A 20749-nucleotide genomic window follows, 5' to 3' on the forward strand; every position below is an offset into this window, starting at 1 on the left:
CGATCTTTTGTTTCTTTTCAGCATAATTTAGATAGTCAGATTTCATTATCTACAAGGCACATGGGAAATGGAAAGGCTTCCCAAGCAAGCTTGGAGAAAATACGGGTTCTTCACCCTGGGCATTCCCTGTACTCTAAGAACACAGACTCAAGACATTTTTCATCACAGCGGGGCCAGAGGCCTGTGAATCCCTCAAAATAGTAGGTAAAATCTTAAGAGCAAAATGTTGATGTTCTCAAAAAGAATGTGTGACCTTCCAAAAAGGTTAAGTAATAGTATAGCTAGTAACCTTCCATCCACTGCCCCCCTCATCCCCAAAGGTTGCTGTCTCCATGGGGGTATTGCTTAAATACGTCCTTAGAGAAACATTGCTACGAGAGGCCCTGCCATAGGCATTCTTGCCCTGAAGCCCTTACCCCCAAAAACTAGGGGTAGTGGTTGAGCATCATTCATCCTAAGGCAACTCCAGGGAAATCCCTGCTTTGACAAATTGGCCTAGCCAGGCTGTATTCCAGCCCTGCCCCCTGGCTTGGGCCCCTCCCTGAGGCCCCCAGCCTGGCCCAACCCCCACTCTACATGCACATAAAAGGGTCGAATTCTCGTGGCTGCTCCATAAATTTTATTCCGTAAATATTAGTTTTCCCTGTGTTTAATAAAGCAGTGGCCCACCTCCCCGCCTACCCGCCCGCTCCCCGGGGCTGGGGCTGGGGCCAGAGCTGGCTGGTGGGAGAAGGGACTCTTTCAATTGCTTTGGAGTATTTTTAGAAAAAAAAATAATATAAGGTGGTTTACACGAGCAAGCCAGCAAACCAGGAGCAGGACTTGGGACCTCGAGGAAGTTCCTGCAGGAACTCGACCTAAAAAGTAGAGAAATAGCGCCACCTAGGTTGCAAGGCCTACTTGGCCTTGCCGGCTGGTCCCCCGTAGTTAGCTAGGACAGGCATGCTCTTTGCTTGGAGAGAAAGCCTCATCCCTTTCCACTCCAGCTGGATAGCACCTCCTTTTCTCATGCCTCAATGGGGACTTCCCCAGCAACTCTTAAAAGCAGAGCTCAGGCTGGGTCCTGAAAGATAGCACTAGGGTCATTCTCTTCTCTTGTCACCAGGCAGCCAGTCTCCCAGATCAAGGAGAATTTCCAAGGGATAGTAAAGTTATTGAGAAGGCAAAAAGAAAACTTCTAGTCTCTATCTTTCCCTGACTCCTGTGGAGCTAATTCCTATGGTGTAAGGTGGCAAAGAGTGAGATCTGTGTTCCTGTGCTCTGAACTGGAAAGAGTCTAGCCTGTTGAGACCAAAATCCTTCCACAGGCCTGGTGCAGCGCACCCACAGTGAGCACTGGGGGAAGAAGAGATGCTCACATTTCTTGATACTCAGCCCTACTGCTGCTTGTTTTTATCCAGCAGTACATTTGGACTCCCTTTTCTTTCCTTCCTTTTCACTTAGACCTCCCATTTTCCCAAGCCCTTACCTCCTCCTTAGCCCACGTCTGTTGGGAGATAAGCAGGGGCCCCTTGTATACTCTGTACAAAGCTGGCGGGAGGAGTGGGGAATGGAAAAGGCTGTGCTGCTCCTCCTGGTTTCATTCCTTACATTGTCACCAGGAGCATTTTTCTCTCTCCATTTATTCTGTCTCTCATTTTCTCCAACTTACAAAACTACACAAATTCACTCCAAAGAGTATAGGGTAAGCCTAAATTCTCTTAATAGCCCTTCCTCATGATATGGTAAGCTCACTTTGTCTGTTCTGCTTGTGCTATTAATGTAGACTGTGTTAATAGACACATTTCTTGTGCACTTTTCTGTTTTCATCCTTTCGTTAGATTATACTCTTTGAGAACAGGGTCAGTGTTAACCCTAACTCAGAAAATATCACTACAGGGGTATTATACCATTAAATAATATAATTTTACGTTAACTAGGTTTTGATATAATCAGAATATGTTTTTCTAAACTCTGCTGTGAAATAGTTTCTGTCTTCTAATTTTTCTTGAAGAAAAATCTGTTTGAAAGGAATAAGTGACATACTGCAAGGAAGCTACCAAACTCAGAGCTCAAGAACCTTGGTTCCTCATCTCTGTTACTAACATGCATAAATGTATGGGCTAGCAAAATTGTAATGGATTACGCTAGGCTCTTAGATACAGAGGGGAATGCAGGAAGAGAAGGAAGCCCACGCTTTGTAGGAGGGGGGTTCCCAGCTGCGGTGACGCCCTGGAAGCTGCTACAGGGTACTCTTGTCCAGGGCAGCTCATTGCTCTGTGTTTTTTCCTTGTGTTCTTGGCCAAGGCCTCAGAAGACCTCACCATGAGTGGAACATCCAGTGTGTGGAGGGTATGAGGTAGCTTGTCTTATGTGAGGAAGAGGGACCATAGGGAATCCTTCTCTATTTGAGGATCTAGAAGTCCATCTGTTCTTGATCTTTCATCCCATCTTCTGAGACTTTTTTTTTGTGGTGGCCTTTTATGTATCCTCTCAGCTCTGGGCTCTCAGTTCTCTATCCTAGCACACAGGAAATCATTAGGTAGCACCCAAGTATTCTAGCAAAGGCTTCATCACTCTTCTCAGCTATTAAGTCCCACCCCACTCAGTTTCTCTGTTTGGAGTCCAACAGATTTTGCTACCCTTCCACCCACTCAGCACCCAACTCTCATGGGTTCTTGAGAATCTGGGCCAGTCTACCAGGGGAACCCGGAAGAAGCACTGGAAGAGCTCCAGGGTGTGGGGAGCGCACAGCCATTGACTCACCTGGGAAGATTGTGCTAGGATTACTTGTCCTGCTGGGCCAAGGGCCAGTAGTTAAAGGAGCATGCAGTGCCACACTCTTCCTGCCTCCCCTTACTCTGGGGCCCAAAACAGTAGCAGAGTTAGAATTGGGGAGTAGGGCTCAGGGGCTGCTGGGAGTCCCTTCTGAAATGTGTTGTATTTACTTTTTCATATTGGCAGCTGGAAGGGGAAGCCCATCCCAGCTCGGCATTGTTGTCTAACATGGTTAATCAGATCCTATAATCCTGCTGTGGAAATATTGGGCCTCACTCAAAACAATAGAGACTGAGAATATTGTGGTTAAATTTCAACCAACTGCCTCCCTGGCCTGTTTGCCTAACCCCTACCCCCCTCTCCCGGGCCAGAGTCCTCCCAGCTTTATGGACCCCTGATAGGATTGACGGCCAGTCAGAAATGGGTGACAGGAGAGGGGAGAATGGAGTAGGGGAAGGGTGATCCTCTTGACTGCCACTTCATCCTGGCTTTTCCCTCCTACCTCAGGCCTTGAAGGCTGAGCAGGGAGTGGTGAAAGGGGTTGGAGCTAGTAGAGAAGCTCCATAGGGTGTGGGTCTCCACTCAGGGGTCAAGAGCAGTACTGTTGGGAATCATGCATGATAAAGACAGCCCTTACTCAAGACGGAAAAAGCCTGATGCCACACAAGAAGGAAAGACTGCCAATTTCATTTAGCATTGTTGCCTGGGGGGATTTCAGGGTGTCCTGTCACGTGGGAGGAATGAGGAGGCACTAGTTGCGGAAGGCAAAGCTGGTAATAATTTAGGTTTTGTTTCATATATGACAGCAATACTAATAACAGTGTGATGACATTTGAAGGTGATACTGATGGCCCAACTTGAGTGGTTTTCTGGTAGTGGTAATGTCCGTTGTGTTGCCCTCTTTCATAGGTGTGAATTAAATCTGGCAGGAAAATTTACATAATTAGAATGGCAAGACAAAGGGAATAGATCATTTCAGAAGGACAAGCTGTACAATGGTATTTTGAATTAAGAAAAAAAGAAAAGATTGAGTGTCTGGATTGTACTAAAGGGGAAATTTGAGACTGGGCTCCATGGCTTACACCTGTAATCCCAGCACTTTAGGAGGCTGAGGCGGGAGGATTGCTTGAGGCTAAGAGTTTGAGACCTAGGCAACATGGCAAAACCCTGTCTTTGCAAAACATTTTTAAAATTAGTGTGGTGGGCCGGGTGCAGTGGCTCACACCTGTAATCCCAGCACTTTGGGAGGCTGAGGTGGGTGGATCACCTGAGGTCAGGAATTCGAGACCAGCCTGGCCAACATGGTGAAACCCCATCTCTACTAAAAATACAAAAATTAGCTGGATGTGGTGGCGTGCACCTGTAATCCCAGCTAGCCTACTTGGGAGTCTGAGGCAGGAGAATCGCTGGAACCTGGGAGGCAGAGGCTGCAGTGAACTGAGATCGCACCACTGCACTCCACCCTGGGCGACAGAGCAAGACTCCATCTCAAAAAAAAAAAAAAAAAAAAAAAAAAAAAAAAAAGAAATTAGTGTGGTGATGTGCGCCTGTAGTCCCAGGTACTCAGGAGGCTGCGGCAGATTGTAGGCTTATTGAACACAGGCAGTATGTTTTTGTGGCCATTCAGCAAGAAGCATAATGCCCCTGTTGGTGGTGATAGTGAATAAGCACTCAATGCAGTCAGTAAGTATATAATTTGAGTTAATACGTGTTTAAGGATTCCTGTTTCTTGTTGAATGTGGGTTTCTCTATCTAATTCCCAATACATTTCCTACAACCCTGTGCCGTTCCCTTAGTGATCTGGAATGTTTTCCCACTGGATCTTCTCATTTGCAGTTTGAGTCTGTGAATACCATGATGTTTAACCAACATGAGGTTTAAGCCAACTTTATAGGCTTCCTGTATCTCCCTTCCTGGTCAGCAATATAGCCCATTTTCTGGAGCTTCCAGTGGGGATCTTTCTTCCCACTGAATTCTTCCTATTAGTTATCTAAGTGGCTTAACCATTGAAATGTTTTCCATCACCTTTAGATCCTTTTGAAACCACTTTCTCTACCTGCTTCAGTTCCATTTGATGACTGCCATTATCTCTGAGATTCCCATCCCTCTGGATACCTCTTAGGTTCTCACAGCCAGGAACTATTTCCTAAGTTGTCTTTCTGGTGGAAAACTCAGCTCCTACTAAGCAGTCCCTGCTTCAAAATGGCTTTGATCAATGACCCAAAGGAGCCAGGCCAGTCCCTGAGTCATCACAGAGCACCCTAGGTGAGAAACCCTGAAGCGTTCTCTGCTGTTGCTCCACCCCTACCCTATATGAACAGATTAAATAATTTCATTTGGCACAGTTCTGCTATTTTCATTTGTCAAACTCTAAAAATGCACACACACTTTGACCGTTCACTAGTCCATAGTACGGGAACTGGGGCCTCACTGTACTTCATCTCGTTGACTGGTGACCCCTCCAAAAACAGTGTGGCTGTGACTTGTGCCTGGTACGTCCCAGGTACATGACAGCCAAGTACAAACTCGAAGTCAGCTGCCTCACAAGCTGGGTGTCCTAGTGAGGAGTCTTCTCTGCCTTTTGCTGAAAATATCACCGTGTTAAATTTCCCCTTTATTTTTAAAATTTTCGTTTATTTATTTTCGAGATGTCTCACTCATTCTCCCAGGCTGTAATGCAGTGGCACAATCATGGCTTACTGCAGCCTCAACTTCCTGGGTTCAAGGAAAGCCATTAGGCCCAGCCTGAAGTTGATATTTAAAGGATAGATTCTTTCCCCCAAATTGTTTCATTTTTAAAATTTTTTCTCCCATGGGGTCTCACTGAGTTCCCCAGTCTGGTCTCAAACTTCTGGGCTCAAACAATCTCCTTACCTCAACTTCCTGAGTAGCTGGGACAATAGGTGAGTGCCTCTACACCCAGCATTCCTCTCAAATTTTTCAAGTGTGGGAGCCAGGTGAGGTGACTTGCACGTGTCATCCCAGCACTTTGGGAGGCTGAGGCTGACGGATCATGAGGTCAAGAGATCAAGACCATCCTGGCCAACATGGTGAAACCCCGTCTCTACTAAAATTACAAAAATTAGGCCGGGCGCGGTGGCTCAAGCCTGTAATCCCAGCACTTTGGGAGGCCGAGACGGGTGGATCACGAGGTCAGGAGATCGAGACCATCCTGGCGAACATGGTGAAACCCCGTCTCTACTAAAAAATACAAAAAAACTAGCCAGGCGAGGTGGCGGCGCCTGTAGTCCCAGCTACTCGGGAGGCTGAGGCAGGAGAATGGCGTGAACCCGGGAGGCGGAGCTTGCAGTGAGCTGAGATCCGGCCACTGCACTCCAGCCCGGGAGACAGAGCGAGACTCCGTCTCAAAAAACAAAACAAACAAACAAACAAAAAAAAAATTAGCTGGGCAGGGTGGCGCACGCCTGTAGTCCCAGCTACTCTGGAGGCTGAGGCAGGAGAATCACTTGAACCCAGGAAGAGAAGGTTGCAGTGAGCCGAGATTGCGCCACTGCACTTCAGCCTGGTGACAGAGCGAGACTCTGTCTCAAAAGAAAAAAAAATTTGTTTAAGTGTACGAAGGAGAAAGTGAGAACCATGAGAGGGTTTCTCTCTCTCTCTCTTTCTCTCTCTCTCTCTTTTAAAGTTTAAAAGAATCCTGTATGTAAATACTGTTTTGTTACCTACTTTTACTTAATTATGTTGTGTCTATATTTACATGTCAATACGTAAATCTTTTTAAAGGGTAAATTATCTTCACTCTGAGCTTTACAAAAAGTTTGAAAAACACCCTCGTGATCAGAAAGTAGAAAATTAAGCTTACTCACTCCATCCTCCTCTCCCGCGACTCTCCCACCTAGCTTTATTTTCTGTAGTCACAATGGTCTCCTTGTTATTTCCATGACGTGCCATGGTTCTGTCTGCCTAGAATGCTCTTCCCCTAGGTACCTGGTTGGTGAAAACCTTCTCCTCTTTCAGGTCCTTGCTCAAATCGCACCTTCTCAATGAGACCAACATTAACCACTCTACTTAATGGAGGAATCTGCCTTCTGACCTTGCATCCCCCTCCTGCCACAAGCTGGCTGCACCCCAATCCTTTCACCCTGTTTTAGGTGCTTGGAATGTGGTGTTTTGCCCATAGTCCTTTCTTATTCCTTTCTAACACATTATTATTATTACAGATGGTCCCCAATGTATGATGGCTCAACTTACAATTTTTTGACTTGATGATAGTGCAAAAGCCATCTGTATTCAGTAAAAGCCGTACTTTGAGTGCCCATACAATCATTCTGTTTTTCACTTTCAGTATAGTATTCAGTAAATTACATTAGATATTCAACACTGGATTATAAAACAGGTTTTGTGTTAGATGATGTTGGCCAACTGTAGGCTAATATGAGTGTTCTGAGCATGTTTAAGGTAGGCTAGGATATGACATTTGATAGGTTAGGTATATTAAATGCATTTTCAACTTAGGATATTGTCAACTTACAGTAGGTTTAGTGGGTTCATTGTAAACTGAAGTGCAACTATATATTTTATTTTATTTTATTTTTTGAGATGAAGTCTCACTCTGTTGCCCAGGCTGGAGTGCAATGGCGTCATCTTGGCTTACTGAAACGTCCCTCCTGAGTTAAAGTGATTCTTCTGCCTCAGCCTCCCTAGTAGCTGGGATTACAGGCACGCACCACCATGTCCAGCTAATGTTTGTATTTTTAGTAGAGATGGGGTTTCACCATGTTTGCTAGGCTGGTCTTGAACTCCTGACCTCAGGTGATCCACCCACCTTGGCCTCCCAAAGTGCTGGGATTACAGGTGTGAGCCACTGCACCCAGCCTGTTTATTTATTTATTTGTTTAGAGACAGAGTCTTGCTCTGTCACCCAGGTTGGAATGGAGTGGTGCGATCTTGGCTCACTGCAACCTCTGTCCCCCTGGTTCAAGCAATTCTGGTGCCTCAGCCATTTGAATAGCTGGGATTACAGGTGGATACCACCATGCCTGGCTAATTTTTGTATTTTTAGTAGAGACAGGGTTTCACCATGCTGGCCATGCTGGTCTCGAACTCCTGACCTCAGTTGATCTGCCCACCTTGGCCTCCCAAAGTGCTGGGATTACAGGCATGAGCCATGGCTCTCGGTGTTCTTATGTTCATTTTAAATTGTCTGTCTCCCCAACTCCTGTTTACTAGAATAAAGTTCCATGAGGACAGGGATTTTGTTTTGTTTTGTTTTTTTGTTCTGTCACATTTCAAGCACCTAGAATGGTGTCTGGCACTTAGTAGGTTCTCAAAAAAATTTTTTTTTGTTGAGTGAATAAATGAAGAAAGATTATCACACACATGAGACACCCCTGTTCACACCAGCAGTATCTTGGGTGGTTTTAGAAATTTGTGGATATAAATGAAGTCTGTTTTGTTTGGGGCACTCTGTTGTAGGATAGGAGTGAAAATTAAATACCCTTTTGTTAGCTATAACCAGAATAGAATAAACTTGTCATTTTGCAGAAGCTAAGAGTACAAGTTACTAAAAAGTAATTGACTGTATCCTTTCTTGCTTTCTTTGGCTACAGATCCCCAGCATCCTTAGGGTACCATCTCTACCCAGAGGGACCGGGTAAGAGACTGTGGGTAGACTAGTACAACCCAATTACAGAAAGCTGATAGGTGTGCCAGAAAATCACTTGAGTGTTATTGAACATTCACTGAACTAGTGTTTTCTAAGATTTTCTATTAAGCAACTCATTTCTTCTCAAATAGAGACTGGAGTAGAAATAAAGGTTAGGCATGGTGGCTCAGGAAAAAAAAAATAACTCATTAGTTAGTCAATGTGTTATAATCCATGTACAGAGATATATGTATGTATGTTGTTTTTCTTCTTCTTCTTTTTCTTTCTTTTTTTTTCTTTTTTTTTTTGAGACAGAGTCTTGCTCTGTCGCCTAAGCTGGAGTACAGTGGTGCAATCTTGGCTTACTGCAACCTCTGCCTCCGGGGTTCAAGCCATCCTCGTGCCTCAGCCACCTGAATAGCTGGGATTATAGGCACGCACCACCACACCCAGTTAAATTTTGTATTTGTAGTAGAGAAGGAGTTTTGCCATGTTGGCCAGGCTGGTCTTGAGCTCTTGCCTCGAGTGATCTACTGGCTTTGGCCTCCCGAAGTGCTGGGATTACAGGTGTGAGCCACTGAGCCCAGCCCTAGATAAAAAAGACGTCTGTCTTTTTTTCTGTAAATGTCTTTCTATACGATAAGAGTTTCCCACAATCTTTGGTCTCTGATTTGAGGGAAAAACACTCTGTAACTAATTCTGCCTTTTCCTAGCTTTTCAAAGTCATCAAAGCAAGGTCTTTAATGCCTGACTCTCTCTGAAGTACCTCGTAATGAGCTTATTGTTTGAGCAAAGGTAACTTGACATTCCCATTTCTAATCAACAGCCAGCTTTCAAAGCATTGTTAGTTTTGAGTGGCTCTAGTTGGATCTCCAAATGTGACCTGGACTGATCAGAGGCTTGAAAGGTATGCTTTTATTTCTGCACATGGGGCCAAATTTGCTTACCTTTTGGTAAGGTAATTTTGAAAAGGTAAGGAGTTGCTTACCTTTTCAAAAAATCAACAGTAGAAGTCAGAGTGACACCATCCTGTTGGGGAAGTGGTCAGTCAAATAAAGTATAAGGTGTTAAAAGCCCAAGAAGAAGGTAACAGTTCTAGAAGGAGGAAAAACAGTTACTTCAATTTAGGAAGGAAAATGGTTGACTTGAACAGAGGTGGACAACCCAGCATGCTTGCTCTGGGAATCACTCGCCAAGAAACTGTTACCATGGAGTCAACAGGGGCCTGGATTCCAACTCCAGCTCCCTATTGGACAAGCTGTGAACCTGAGTTTCTGCATTTGTAAAATTAAGATAATAGTGTGAACTTCCTAAGGTTTTTGTGAAGGTTTTGTGAGATGATACTAGGGTTTCCTCTCTTTCTTAGATCATCTAACTTGGCTCTTCATTACTAGGCCATCATCTTTGCTTGTACCACTCCCCTTTCCTGAGTATCCTCTTCATTCTTTTCAGTCGTTCCCTTCCCTCCTTCAGAACTGATTTTATCCAAGAGGTCTAACCCCAGGCTAATCACTTCTTATTTCCATATTATCCTAGACCAAATTCATCTAATCTATTAGCCTATCTAGTTTATAATGCATTATTCTGTATTCATTTGTGAGTAGCATTTGTGGCTTTGTAATTGTCTTTTGTTTTCATGATTTATCTTTAAGGTTAAATAGTAAATTCCTCAAGGACAACTGTATCTTCTACTTTTCTGTTTGCATTCTGTGTTCTTATGGGCCTATTATACAATAGCATCAAGGTAGATATTCACTAATAGAAAGAGGTAGGGGCTCCTAATCACCACTGCTGTCTTGGGGCACCACACATAAGCCTCCTTATGTATTCCCCCTAGATGAGTAATAGGAATCAGAAAACTGCTGCTATTCCTAAGTGAACCCAGCAGAGGATAAAAGTGAATTATAAGTAACATTTGTACTTTAAAGCTTATATTTGTTAACCCTTTCAACAACTCTATGAGGTATATGATATTATTTTCATTTTATAGATGAGAAATGGAAGTTCAGAAACATGTCTAAGGTCACACAGGTAGAAGGTAGCAAAGATGGTGTTCAGGCACGGGTCTGCCACCTCCACGTCCACTGTTTCTACTGAGCCAGGGTTGCTGTGCACTGGGTCACTGGAGGGTGTTGGACTAACTGCATTCCTGAAAGTTGTCTGGTTGTGGCTTACCACCCTTGGATTTAGAGCTGGATTGATCCAGTCGAGTGGCAGGATTAGGAGAAAAAATACTAGTCGACTATAGAAGTGCAGACCTATGCAGTATGTACATGGATGTGAAGATATGCTATAGAATATCATGTATATACTATAAGTACAATGTATTTGTACTATATAGCGTTAAAGTAAGATTAACTAAAAATGCTAACATGGTAGTCTACTAAGTAGATATTTAAATTATGTTCTATTATGTATTTCCCTCCATTTCTAATTTTTTTTAAACTTTCACTTTTCTAAACAAAAAATTAATCGTATTATCCAAAGCAATAGATAATTTGTTATCTTCAAAATAGAGCTGATTGAAAGATAGAAGAGATCTAAAGGTGAGAGAAGAAAGTGATTTTACCAGCAGGCTCAGGTGGGTCGAGCCCAGTGAGGCTCGATCACTGCATCTCTCTCCTGATAATGAGGTCACATGTCCCAGGCTGTAGGCCATTGGAGCTTCCAGAGTGGCATACTCTGCCCCTGTCCAATTTTAATACTGCTGGCAGAGGCTGGCAATGATCAGAAAAAGAACCAGGTCTTGTTTGATAGGTCTAAGGAACTACTAGCCCAGTTTAAAAGCCACCCTACACCTACTGAACAGCTAAGAACATAGGCAACCAAGAAATGACCCGGGTACTGAGGCCCCAGGTTGGATTTAAAGTGTTCCAGGTCACTTTATGGTGCTCCCAGTCTCCGCTCTTCCTCCATTGAAGGAGGTTGGACTGATGTTGACCCAAATTTGAGATTCAGATCTTGGAGCACCATTATGTCCTGAGAAAAGAGTACAGCTTTGGAGTGAAAAAGCTCTGCGTTCAACTTTTAGCTCTGGGACCCCAGGCAAGTTACTTGGCGACTAGATCTTGGAGTTATAGATTTGTAAAAGGAGAATAATGTCATGCACAGAGGATTCTTGTGGAGATTTTACTAATTGTGTAAAGCACCTGGCAGAGAGAAAAAACTTGATACACTGGTCTCCCTCTGCTTCTCCAGCACACACCCTTATCACTGCTCCTAAGTTAGCATGGCAGAGGAGGGTCTGGTCTTAGTGAAGCCCAATCTCAACCAACGAGGTGGCTCTGCTGCAGTGGCACACCTGATGACAAGCTGTGGCAGCACTTACAGCATAAGAACTTATTTGACATGGATCAGATCTTTACCAGATTTGTATTTAATAGGTTAGAATCACAGTCTGAGAGAGGAGAAATGAGAGGAAGAATGGAAAAACTAATAAATGATTATAAATTAGAACCTCTGAGAGAACTTAAAGAAATTGTCTCTTACTTGGAGAAAGGAAGAATGAAAGTAATTTAACAACTCTTCAAGACAATGCATGAAGGATAATCAGCAGGATAATGGCCCTAAACCCCAAGGCCAGAAAAAGAGGAATGAGTTGAATTTGCATTAGAGAGGGAGGGAGAAAGACTAAATTTAAGGCGAAACTTCTCTAGAAGAATATTATTAAACACTGGGATAGGTGACCGCAGAAGCCTATGGAATTTTCTTTCATGCAGCTCCATAAAAACAGAGAGCCCCTGTTTGTCTGGTTTGTGAGAGGTACTGACCCTGCTCCCGAAATCTGAGGTAGTGGGGCAGGAGGGAAAGGAGATGGAGAATATCGCAGAGATAGTTCTTGAGCCCTGGAAAATACAAGTTAAAGCTCTTGGAAAGCTTTCAGGGAAAAGAAGGAACATTCATCTTTGACTAGGAAACAGAATCTGAATGCCAATGCAAGAAAGAACATGCGGGGTGGGGAGAAGGTGCGGGCAAAGGGGAGGAAAGGAGGCGATCCATTTTGTTTCCACATTGCAGGCACCACTCCACTCCTAGTGGAGCAATCCTAAATTTCTTTCTGTGGGCCTCAGTTTCCTTTCAAGCACTTAGATTAAGCACTCTCTTGAGTCTCATCCAATCCTGAATTTGTGTTTATAAAACTGATCCAGAGAGTGTGAGTAAATCTGTGAAGAGCTACTTCAGCCCCAAACCCGGTGGTGTTGGGTGGATTGGTCCTGCACAGAGGGACAATGCACCTGCCTAGGCGAAAACTGGGGCTGGGCCAGAGTCATAGGCTTCAATCCCTGCTTTTCAGCCACTAGCAAGTTGTTCATCTTCTCTGAACTTCAATATCTTCATTTGTAAAATGTGGACAGTAATAGCTCCTTTGGCCGTTTTGAGTTTAAATTAGATAATGCAAGTAGAACAAGTAGTACAATAATATCTAATAACTCCAATATTCAGGAATATAAGTACCAATAAAATGGTACCTATTGTATTAATAGAATTTGGATGATAATTTTTAAGCCTTTTTATTTCTCATCTTTTCATTTCTACCTTTATTGGATTTGCAGAATCTATTACAGTCAAATCATATAGTTTGGTGTTGTGGTGGTGATTTTTTTGTTTGCCTTTAACACACTTGCCTTTACTTGTTTTGACAGAAGGGATCCTAATTCATTCAGCTTTCCCGAATGTCGTATAAAAACACATAACACATGTTCACGTTCCTAGTTGTTTCTACATATTCTCTGCTCTTTTAAATGTGTAATATAGAAGCAAGTAATTATTTAGCAGTTCCGATGGCTTTGCATCATTTTGGCATTCATAGCAAGCCCTCGTTACTGAGATATTTGCGGCCCCTCTTTAACATGGTCAGTCAGGGTTCCTCGGTATTCTGTTGATGTCACCATTTTAGCTACCCTTCTCTGCATATTGACCTATCCCTTTGCAACTTCATATTGTCGCTTTTAACAGTGTTTCCAACTTAAAACCCCCTATTTGACTCTTCAAAAGGCTAGACTCCCCACCCCCAGTTTGACGCCAACAGGCAGGCTGTGGGATGTGCACCAGGTTGATACAGAACCCAGCTCCACCAAGCTGAAAGGGCGCGTCGCCTGGGCCAGGGTGGGGCACCAGGTTATGAGCGGCCTCCTGCCTTTTGGGTTTGCTTCCCCGCAGGGGACACCGTAGGCGGCTGTGCGGTCCGGTCACTGCCCCCCGCCCCTCGCGTCCGGCCGCGCCGTGGGTTGCGGTCTCCGTGGGGGTGGCAGCTCCTGTCCGGGAGGTTTGCGCCTGGCGGGGCACCCCAGAGCCGCGAAGAGCCGGTAGGCGAGGCCAGGGCGGGGTGGGGCGCGTCCAGGCGGGGAGGGCAAACTCGGGCAGCGCAGGGGGCGCAGAGGGCAGCGGGCGGGCGGACGCGCGGCGGAGGCGCGAGCGGGACTAGGGCTGGCTAGTGCCGGGGCCGCCCGCCCGAGGGGGAGGAGGCTGTGTTGCCCTTGCTGCAGGTTCGCTGTCGAGCGCACAGGAGGCAGGGACATGGGTAGGGTGCGGTCTGCGCGGGGCCCGAGCCCGGATCTCTTCCATTTCCCCTCTCACTCGGCCCCGGGCCGCGCCGCAGACGGCAGCAGCTCCCGCTCCGCCCGAGCCGCCTGACCGCCGGGCCGGGGTGCTAACCGCGGGGCCCTGCAGCCCGCCGGCCCGGCCAGCCCAGCCCAGCCCGGCGGCCCGCAGCCCCGCCGCCCGCCGCCCCCCGCCGCCGCCGCGTTGCCAAAACAAACGGGCCGGCCTATTTATTGGCGGCCGGCGAGCCCGGCAGCTCAGAGTCGAGGCGCCGAGGGGGACAGCGCGCCGCCACCAGCTCGGGCCCCGGGCCCCCGCCCCGCACTTGAGTCCCGCCGGCCCTGGCCGCACCGTGCCGCCCATGGCGCCCCCGCCTGGAGCCCCCCGGAGCCACCTGGACGCCTGAGCCCCCGCAGCGCTCCCGTCGACTCGCCTGCCCATCAGCCCACCAGGAGCCCTCGCCCGCCGCTTCCCCGGGTTCCCTGGCCATGTCTCCCGCCCGGCTCCGGCCCCGACTGCACTTCTGCCTGCTCCTGTTGCTGCTGCTGGTGGTGCCGGCGGCATGGGGCTGCGGGCCGGGCCGGGTGGTGGGCAGTCGCCGGCGACCGCCGCGCAAACTCGTGCCGCTCGCCTACAAGCAGTTCAGCCCCAACGTGCCCGAGAAGACCCTGGGCGCCAGCGGACGCTATGAAGGCAAGATCGCTCGCAGCTCCGAGCGCTTCAAGGAGCTCACCCCCAATTACAACCCAGACATCATCTTCAAGGACGAGGAGAACACAGGCGCCGACCGCCTCATGACCCAGGTGAGCGCGATCCGCCCTACCAGCGCGCCGCCGCCGAAGCACCGCCACCTGCCCGGCCCTACCCACCCCCTGGCACCTTTTCTCGACTGGCTGGCACTCTCCCTGGCACCTGCCCCTCTCGCCAAGCCCCGCTGCCTCCTGCCCACGATGGGCTGGCCAGGGGTCCAGGCAGGAGTGTCGGCATCCCCAAGCCCGGCGGAGACTGCTAGAAGAGCTCCTCGCTGCCAAGCCCCACAGCCCAGCAGGTTGGCGGCGGCTCCTCTGCCCCAAAGTACTGGCAGCTCAGCCAGACGCGGCACCCGGAGGTACCTCTACCCGGCTGCCTCCTGCGCCTCCGGGACCCACGCAGTCCTTCCCGGCCTAACCTTCTGCACAGCTGTGCCCCTTTCATTTTGAAACCTTTCGGCATCCCTGAGGCAAAGAATCTCTTGATGCGTAGGGGCACCACGGTCTTTCCTCCCTGTGCGCTCTTGGTTCTATGCGCTGCCCCCTCCAGGAGCAGCGTCCGTCCCGGCTGGGTCTGGGGTTAAGAACAGCGAGGAAGAGTTGAATGGGGAGGCGGAGGTGGGAAAGGGAACCCGCTCAGCGAGCCCACGTGTCTGTTCGGAGAGCTGAGGGGTGCTACTGCGGTGGAAGGGTAGGTTATTGGAGTCTTTGGGCTCTGGGACTGAGCTTAGGGGATTCCTGGGCTTGGTGGTGGAAGAGAGGGGCTGAGATGCCGAAGGAGGCAGGGAACAGGGCTGACGCTAGTCTCTGCATGCTGGGAGCAGGACCCGCGCTCCACCCAAGCTTAGAGGCGCAAACTTCCTTCCCTGCAGCCAGGTCCGCGAGGGGAGAGACCTTCACCCCCTTCCTCCGGGGTCTCCCGAGGCTTCCCCTTGAAAGCAGGCCCCTGACTTTCTAGATCCGTTGGGAAGAGCAGCTAGACTCAGGGCCCTCAGCATGCACCCTGGCGCCGGGGCTGGCCGGCCGGTGTCGGGGCCGAAGGTTGGCTGGTGGCCGGGCCGGGCCGGGCGCCGAGGAATGCAGATAAGGATCCGGGCCACGGGCTGGGCAATCATTGACAGCGCACGCCCGGGCTCTGGACCCGAGAGGGGGCGGTGGCAGTGAGGGAGAGAGGCGGGGAACCAGGGCTGCAGGCGGGCATAGGTGGGGGGCTAGAAGCCTGACAGCAGGGTCTACAAAGGAGCAAGCGGAACTCCCTCCCTGGGCAGTAAGCACCCCCAGCCAGGCTGTGCACCAGCGAGGACCTGCAAGGCCCTGGGTTGTAGCTACTATTGGCTCCTAGGAGGCTGAGTCCAAGGGTCTGTGAGGCCCAGGCTCTGCAGGGTGGGGGTAGGTTGAGACTTGGGCTGCCCACACTGGTTGGCGCCTTGAATCTCAGAGTCGAGGACTGGTGGAAGGGCCTTTCCCCTCAGGCCAAGGCCTCCGCCCCAGCTTCTCAGAGTCAGCCGCACAGCCCCTTGGGCTCTCAGGACCCAGGCACACCAGGAGGCAGCAACCAGGGATGGCCGCTTGGGTCCTTCCCCCAGGGCACGGCTCTACTCCAACTCCACATGAGGAGGGTGGTGGAGCTGGCTCCCTGAGATCAGAAGCTTGGTTTATGGAGTTCCTTCCCACGGTATAGGGGCGGGCCACCGGTGCAGAGGTCCTGGAGGTCTGGGATTGTCAGCCCCTTATGGGCCTTGCAGAGGAAGACGCTGCATGTGGCCCGGCATTGGGCGGCCCTGGCGCTAGTCCACCGGTTTCTGGTTCCCTGGCCCTGTCATCTCTAGCGGGGGTGTGGGCCGGTTTGGGATTATAAGAGGGTCCCAGCAGGAGTCCTCGGTGATGCTCGAGGGATCCAGGCAGGCCGGCGATTCCCCTCCAACACACCCCCTGAAGCTGCTGAGACGCTCTGCACCTGCCGCGCCTCCAGAGCCCGTCGTCCCCAGGCCTCAGCCCTGAGGCTGCGGTGACACCTACTGGGCACCTCGGGCCTTGCACGCCTCGCAGGCCCGCCGCAGGCAGTCGACTCCGCTGCCACTCATCCCTCCCGGCAGCTGGCTGGCCCTCCTGCTGGAGGCACAGAGGGAGCGGGAGCTGAAAGATGTAGTCCTGTCTGTGGAGGGATGGATACCCGGAGCTGAAGACAGCACAGGGAGGCAGGAGACCTCTACCTACCAGAAAAGGCGCCGCCAGGGCGCTTGCCTCCATGCCTCCTCCAGATTTGTGATACCGTCGTGCGGTCTAGATCCCCGGGGGAGGCTGTATGCTAGGGAGGGAGCACTTCAGGGCCCTCTGTTCCTAAGGGAGAGGGACAGCACCCTCCTGGGCTTCCAGCTCCCGTGGGTGTGGCGGGAGAGTTCTGGGCGAGGCTGCGCCTACACCTGCACCTCGGCAGTCTCCTCCCGCCGATTTCGCTCCAGCTGATTTCGCGCACATTCCTCTCCCAGCGCTGTAAGGACCGCCTGAACTCGCTGGCTATCTCCGTGATGAACCAGTGGCCCGGTGTGAAGCTGCGGGTGACTGAGGGCTGGGACGAGGACGGCCACCACTCAGAGGAGTCCCTGCATTATGAGGGCCGCGCGGTGGACATCACCACATCAGACCGCGACCGCAATAAGTATGGACTGCTGGCGCGCTTGGCAGTGGAGGCCGGCTTTGACTGGGTGTATTACGAGTCAAAGGCCCACGTGCATTGCTCCGTCAAGTCCGGTGAGCCGCCGCCGGGGGGCTGGGCCCGGGGCCGGGGCCGGGGCCGCAGGGCGTGGGCAGAAGGCCTAGTGCCAAGAAGGTGAAGAGGCCCGCCCAGGGATGGAGGCAGGGATCCGGGGGAAGAGGACATCGGCGGCGCTCTCCAACGCTACTCCTGACCTTGACTGCCTGCTCATCCCATGCCTGGTAGTGTCATGGTAGGAGCCTAGGGAGATAGGGCCCTGTCCCAGGGCTGCTGGGTGCTGACCTGGTGGCCCACAGTCCAGAGCCTGCCACAGGAGGTGCAAGACAGAGCAAGCTGGACAGATGGAGGAAGCCAGGCTGCCAGAAAAGGCCTCCCCACCCCACCTGGTGCAGAGTAAGGCGGGTGGTGGGGCCAGGGGCCGGGATATGCCCAGACACCTGCATGCCTGACCAGGAGCCCAGAGGCTCCGAACCCATCACCCAGCTGCAGGTCAGCCCTCCCTGGGGCGCAGGCGTCCCCAAACTCAAACTCTACCCCCCATGCCCTGAAGCTGGACATTTCAGGGCAAAGCCAGCCAGGAGAGCCAGACTAAACAAAGTGGACTCAATAAAGTGGATTTTCCCAGATTGGCCGCATTGTTGATCAGAATCGGCAGGCACTGGGGCCTCACCCCTCCCTCAAGTCTTGTCAGCACCCTGTCAACTACACCAAACCCAGCCATGGAGGCTCCAAATGGTTCCTGTGTGGCTTCCAGCCTAGCCCCATCTGGCTGCCGGCTCAGCCCTTCACACTGGCAGCATGTAGTAGTCGCACTCTCATAGACCTGCACACTGAGCCCAGGCCCACATGTTGATATTCCTGACCCTACCCTGACCCACAACCACACCCTGAACCTTCCACTCAGTACTTCCCTGCCAACTGTGTCTACTGCAAGCCCCATCCACCCTTCACTGCAAACACCAGCCCATGACGGCCACTTCTGTTCATTACTCCTGACCCCCAAACACTGTTCTCCAGCTCACTTGCTGATGCCGAAGTGTCCTGTCCCTGCACAGGGACTCAGCACATGAACTGAAGATGGTGACTGTGTCCTCGCCCCTGGCTTGCTCCTGACCCAACCATTCACTCCGAGGCTGCCCAGGAGTCTGCCTTCGCCCCACTGGGTGGGCTTCTCCCACATCCCTACGTTCAAAGGGCCAGCTCTGTTACAAAACCTGGGGAATCAGCCTGAGAGGGCAATTTTTGGGGAGTGTCTGAGCAAGGGGTGAGAAATAAAACATCTAGGCCTCGGAGGAGCTAAGCAACCTCCCGCTCCATGAGGCAGCCCTTTCCTTCTCATCCACTGGGTCTTGGAGCACTACTGTGCTCCTCTTGTTGCCAAAGTATTAGGCTGGGGAGGAGGGGGCAGAAGATCACATTGGAGTGAGGGGATGGGGGGCAGTGAAGTGTGGGTTCAAGCCTGCATAGGAAGTGGGGGGCAGGAGCCAGGATATGGTGACAGGGGCTCTCTGGGAGCAAGAGGAGCTCTGGCTGGCTGGGGTGGCCAAGGGAGGATCGTTGTGACCGGGAGGCCGAGCTACACAGCAGTAACACCTTCATGTCCCTTTCTCCCACAGAGCACTCGGCCGCAGCCAAGACGGGCGGCTGCTTCCCTGCCGGAGCCCAGGTACGCCTGGAGAGTGGGGCGCGTGTGGCCTTGTCAGCTGTGAGGCCGGGAGACCGCGTGCTGGCCATGGGGGAGGACGGGAGCCCCACCTTCAGTGATGTGCTCATTTTCCTGGACCGCGAGCCCCACAGGCTAAGAGCCTTCCAGGTCATCGAGACTCAGGACCCCCCACGCCGCCTGGCACTCACACCCGCTCACCTGCTCTTTACAGCTGACAATCACACGGAGCCGGCGGCCCGCTTCCGGGCCACATTTGCCAGCCACGTGCAGCCTGGCCAGTATGTGCTGGTGGCTGGGGTGCCAGGCCTGCAGCCTGCCCGCGTGGCAGCTGTCTCTACACACGTGGCCCTTGGGGCCTATGCCCCACTCACAAGGCACGGGACACTGGTGGTGGAAGATGTGGTGGCATCCTGCTTCGCGGCCGTGGCTGACCACCACCTGGCTCAGTTGGCCTTCTGGCCCCTGAGACTCTTTCACAGCTTGGCGTGGGGCAGCTGGACCCCTGGGGAGGGTGTGCATTGGTACCCCCAGCTGCTCTACCGCCTGGGGCGTCTCCTGCTAGAAGAGGGCAGCTTCCACCCACTGGGCATGTCCGGGGCAGGGAGCTGAAAGGACTCCACCGCTGCCCTCCTGGAACTGCTGTACTGGGTCCAGAAGCCTCTCGGCCAGGAGGGAGCTGGCCCTGGAAGGGACCTGTGCTGGGGTGCACTGGCTCCTGCCATCTCCTCTGCCATGGAGATACATCATTAAGACTTGACTGGGCAACACCAGGGTTCCCCACCCCCGCCGTGGTGTAGTCATAGAGCTGCAAGCTGAGCTGGCGAGGGGGTGGTTGTTGACCCCTCTATCCTAGAGACCTTGAGGCTGGCACGGCGACTCCCAACTCAGCCTGCTCTCACTATGAGTTTTCATACTCTGCCTCCCCCATTGGGGAGGGCCCATTCCATCTGTCTTAGGCCCCTTTGGGTGGGCTTGCACCTCAGTTGATGCTGCTAAATTCCCTGGGAGCCAGCATGGAGCTGGCTGGACCCGATGCTGTCCAGAACTGGGAAGGCCACAGGGGTGGGGCAGCCATCCCGGCCATTCTGAGGTATGACATTCCTCCCCGGCCACACTCCTCAAGACACATCCAGAGACTGTTGCTGTCAGTGGGCAGAGTTCTGTGTTCTGGCCAATGTGACCATAGTGCTGGGGACTGGGGGAAGTGGGCTGGATGTGCTTGCCACCCCCCGGGCTAAGCTCCCTCTTCTGCTGAACCATGATCCCCACCCCTTCCGCTGGTCAGTCTCCCATACCTTATTTATTGGCGCGGAGGGGGAAGCCCATGGGAGAATTCTGGGGATGTTTTGGTCTTTTCTTCCTTTTGTAATAAAAATTATTTAAGTTGTTAGAGCCACAGAGTCCAAGATGCTGAGAGGGGACAATTCACGGATAGTTTGGAGCCCTGGAAGGGTATGTCCAGGGTTTTCTTCCCTCCTCAGAGAGGCCTGGCTCACCTTCCTCCAAGGACAGAAACTCCAGGCCTCCCACCCTCCCTGCAGGTCTATTCCCACCCAGTAGCTCTGCAAAGCCCCTACAGAGAGCTGTGCTCTGCGCAGGGCAGGGCCTTTACACACTGACCTCACTGTTTACCCCAAACAAGGATGGATCCGAGAGAGAACAGAGATGACTAGTCCATGGTCACCTCACTCATCTATAATCATGCCCTTGTGCTG

At 51.0% G+C, this 20749-nt stretch overlaps 1 protein-coding gene across 1 annotated transcript; it reads left to right on the forward strand.

Annotated features, from left to right (window-relative positions):
• Positions 1–13937: 13937 nt before the first annotated feature.
• Positions 13938–20426, forward strand: IHH (Indian hedgehog signaling molecule). The gene is made up of 3 exons (XM_050752437.1): positions 13938–14706; positions 17142–17403; positions 18985–20426. The coding sequence occupies exons 1-3, from the start codon at positions 14392–14394 to the stop codon at positions 19641–19643; spliced, it is 1236 nt and encodes a 411-aa protein (XP_050608394.1). The 5' UTR covers positions 13938–14391; the 3' UTR covers positions 19644–20426.
• The last annotated feature ends 323 nt before the right edge of the window (positions 20427–20749 follow it).

Source organism: Macaca thibetana, chromosome 12 (genome assembly GCF_024542745.1).
Source record: "Macaca thibetana thibetana isolate TM-01 chromosome 12, ASM2454274v1, whole genome shotgun sequence".
NCBI lineage: Eukaryota > Metazoa > Chordata > Mammalia > Primates > Cercopithecidae > Macaca > Macaca thibetana.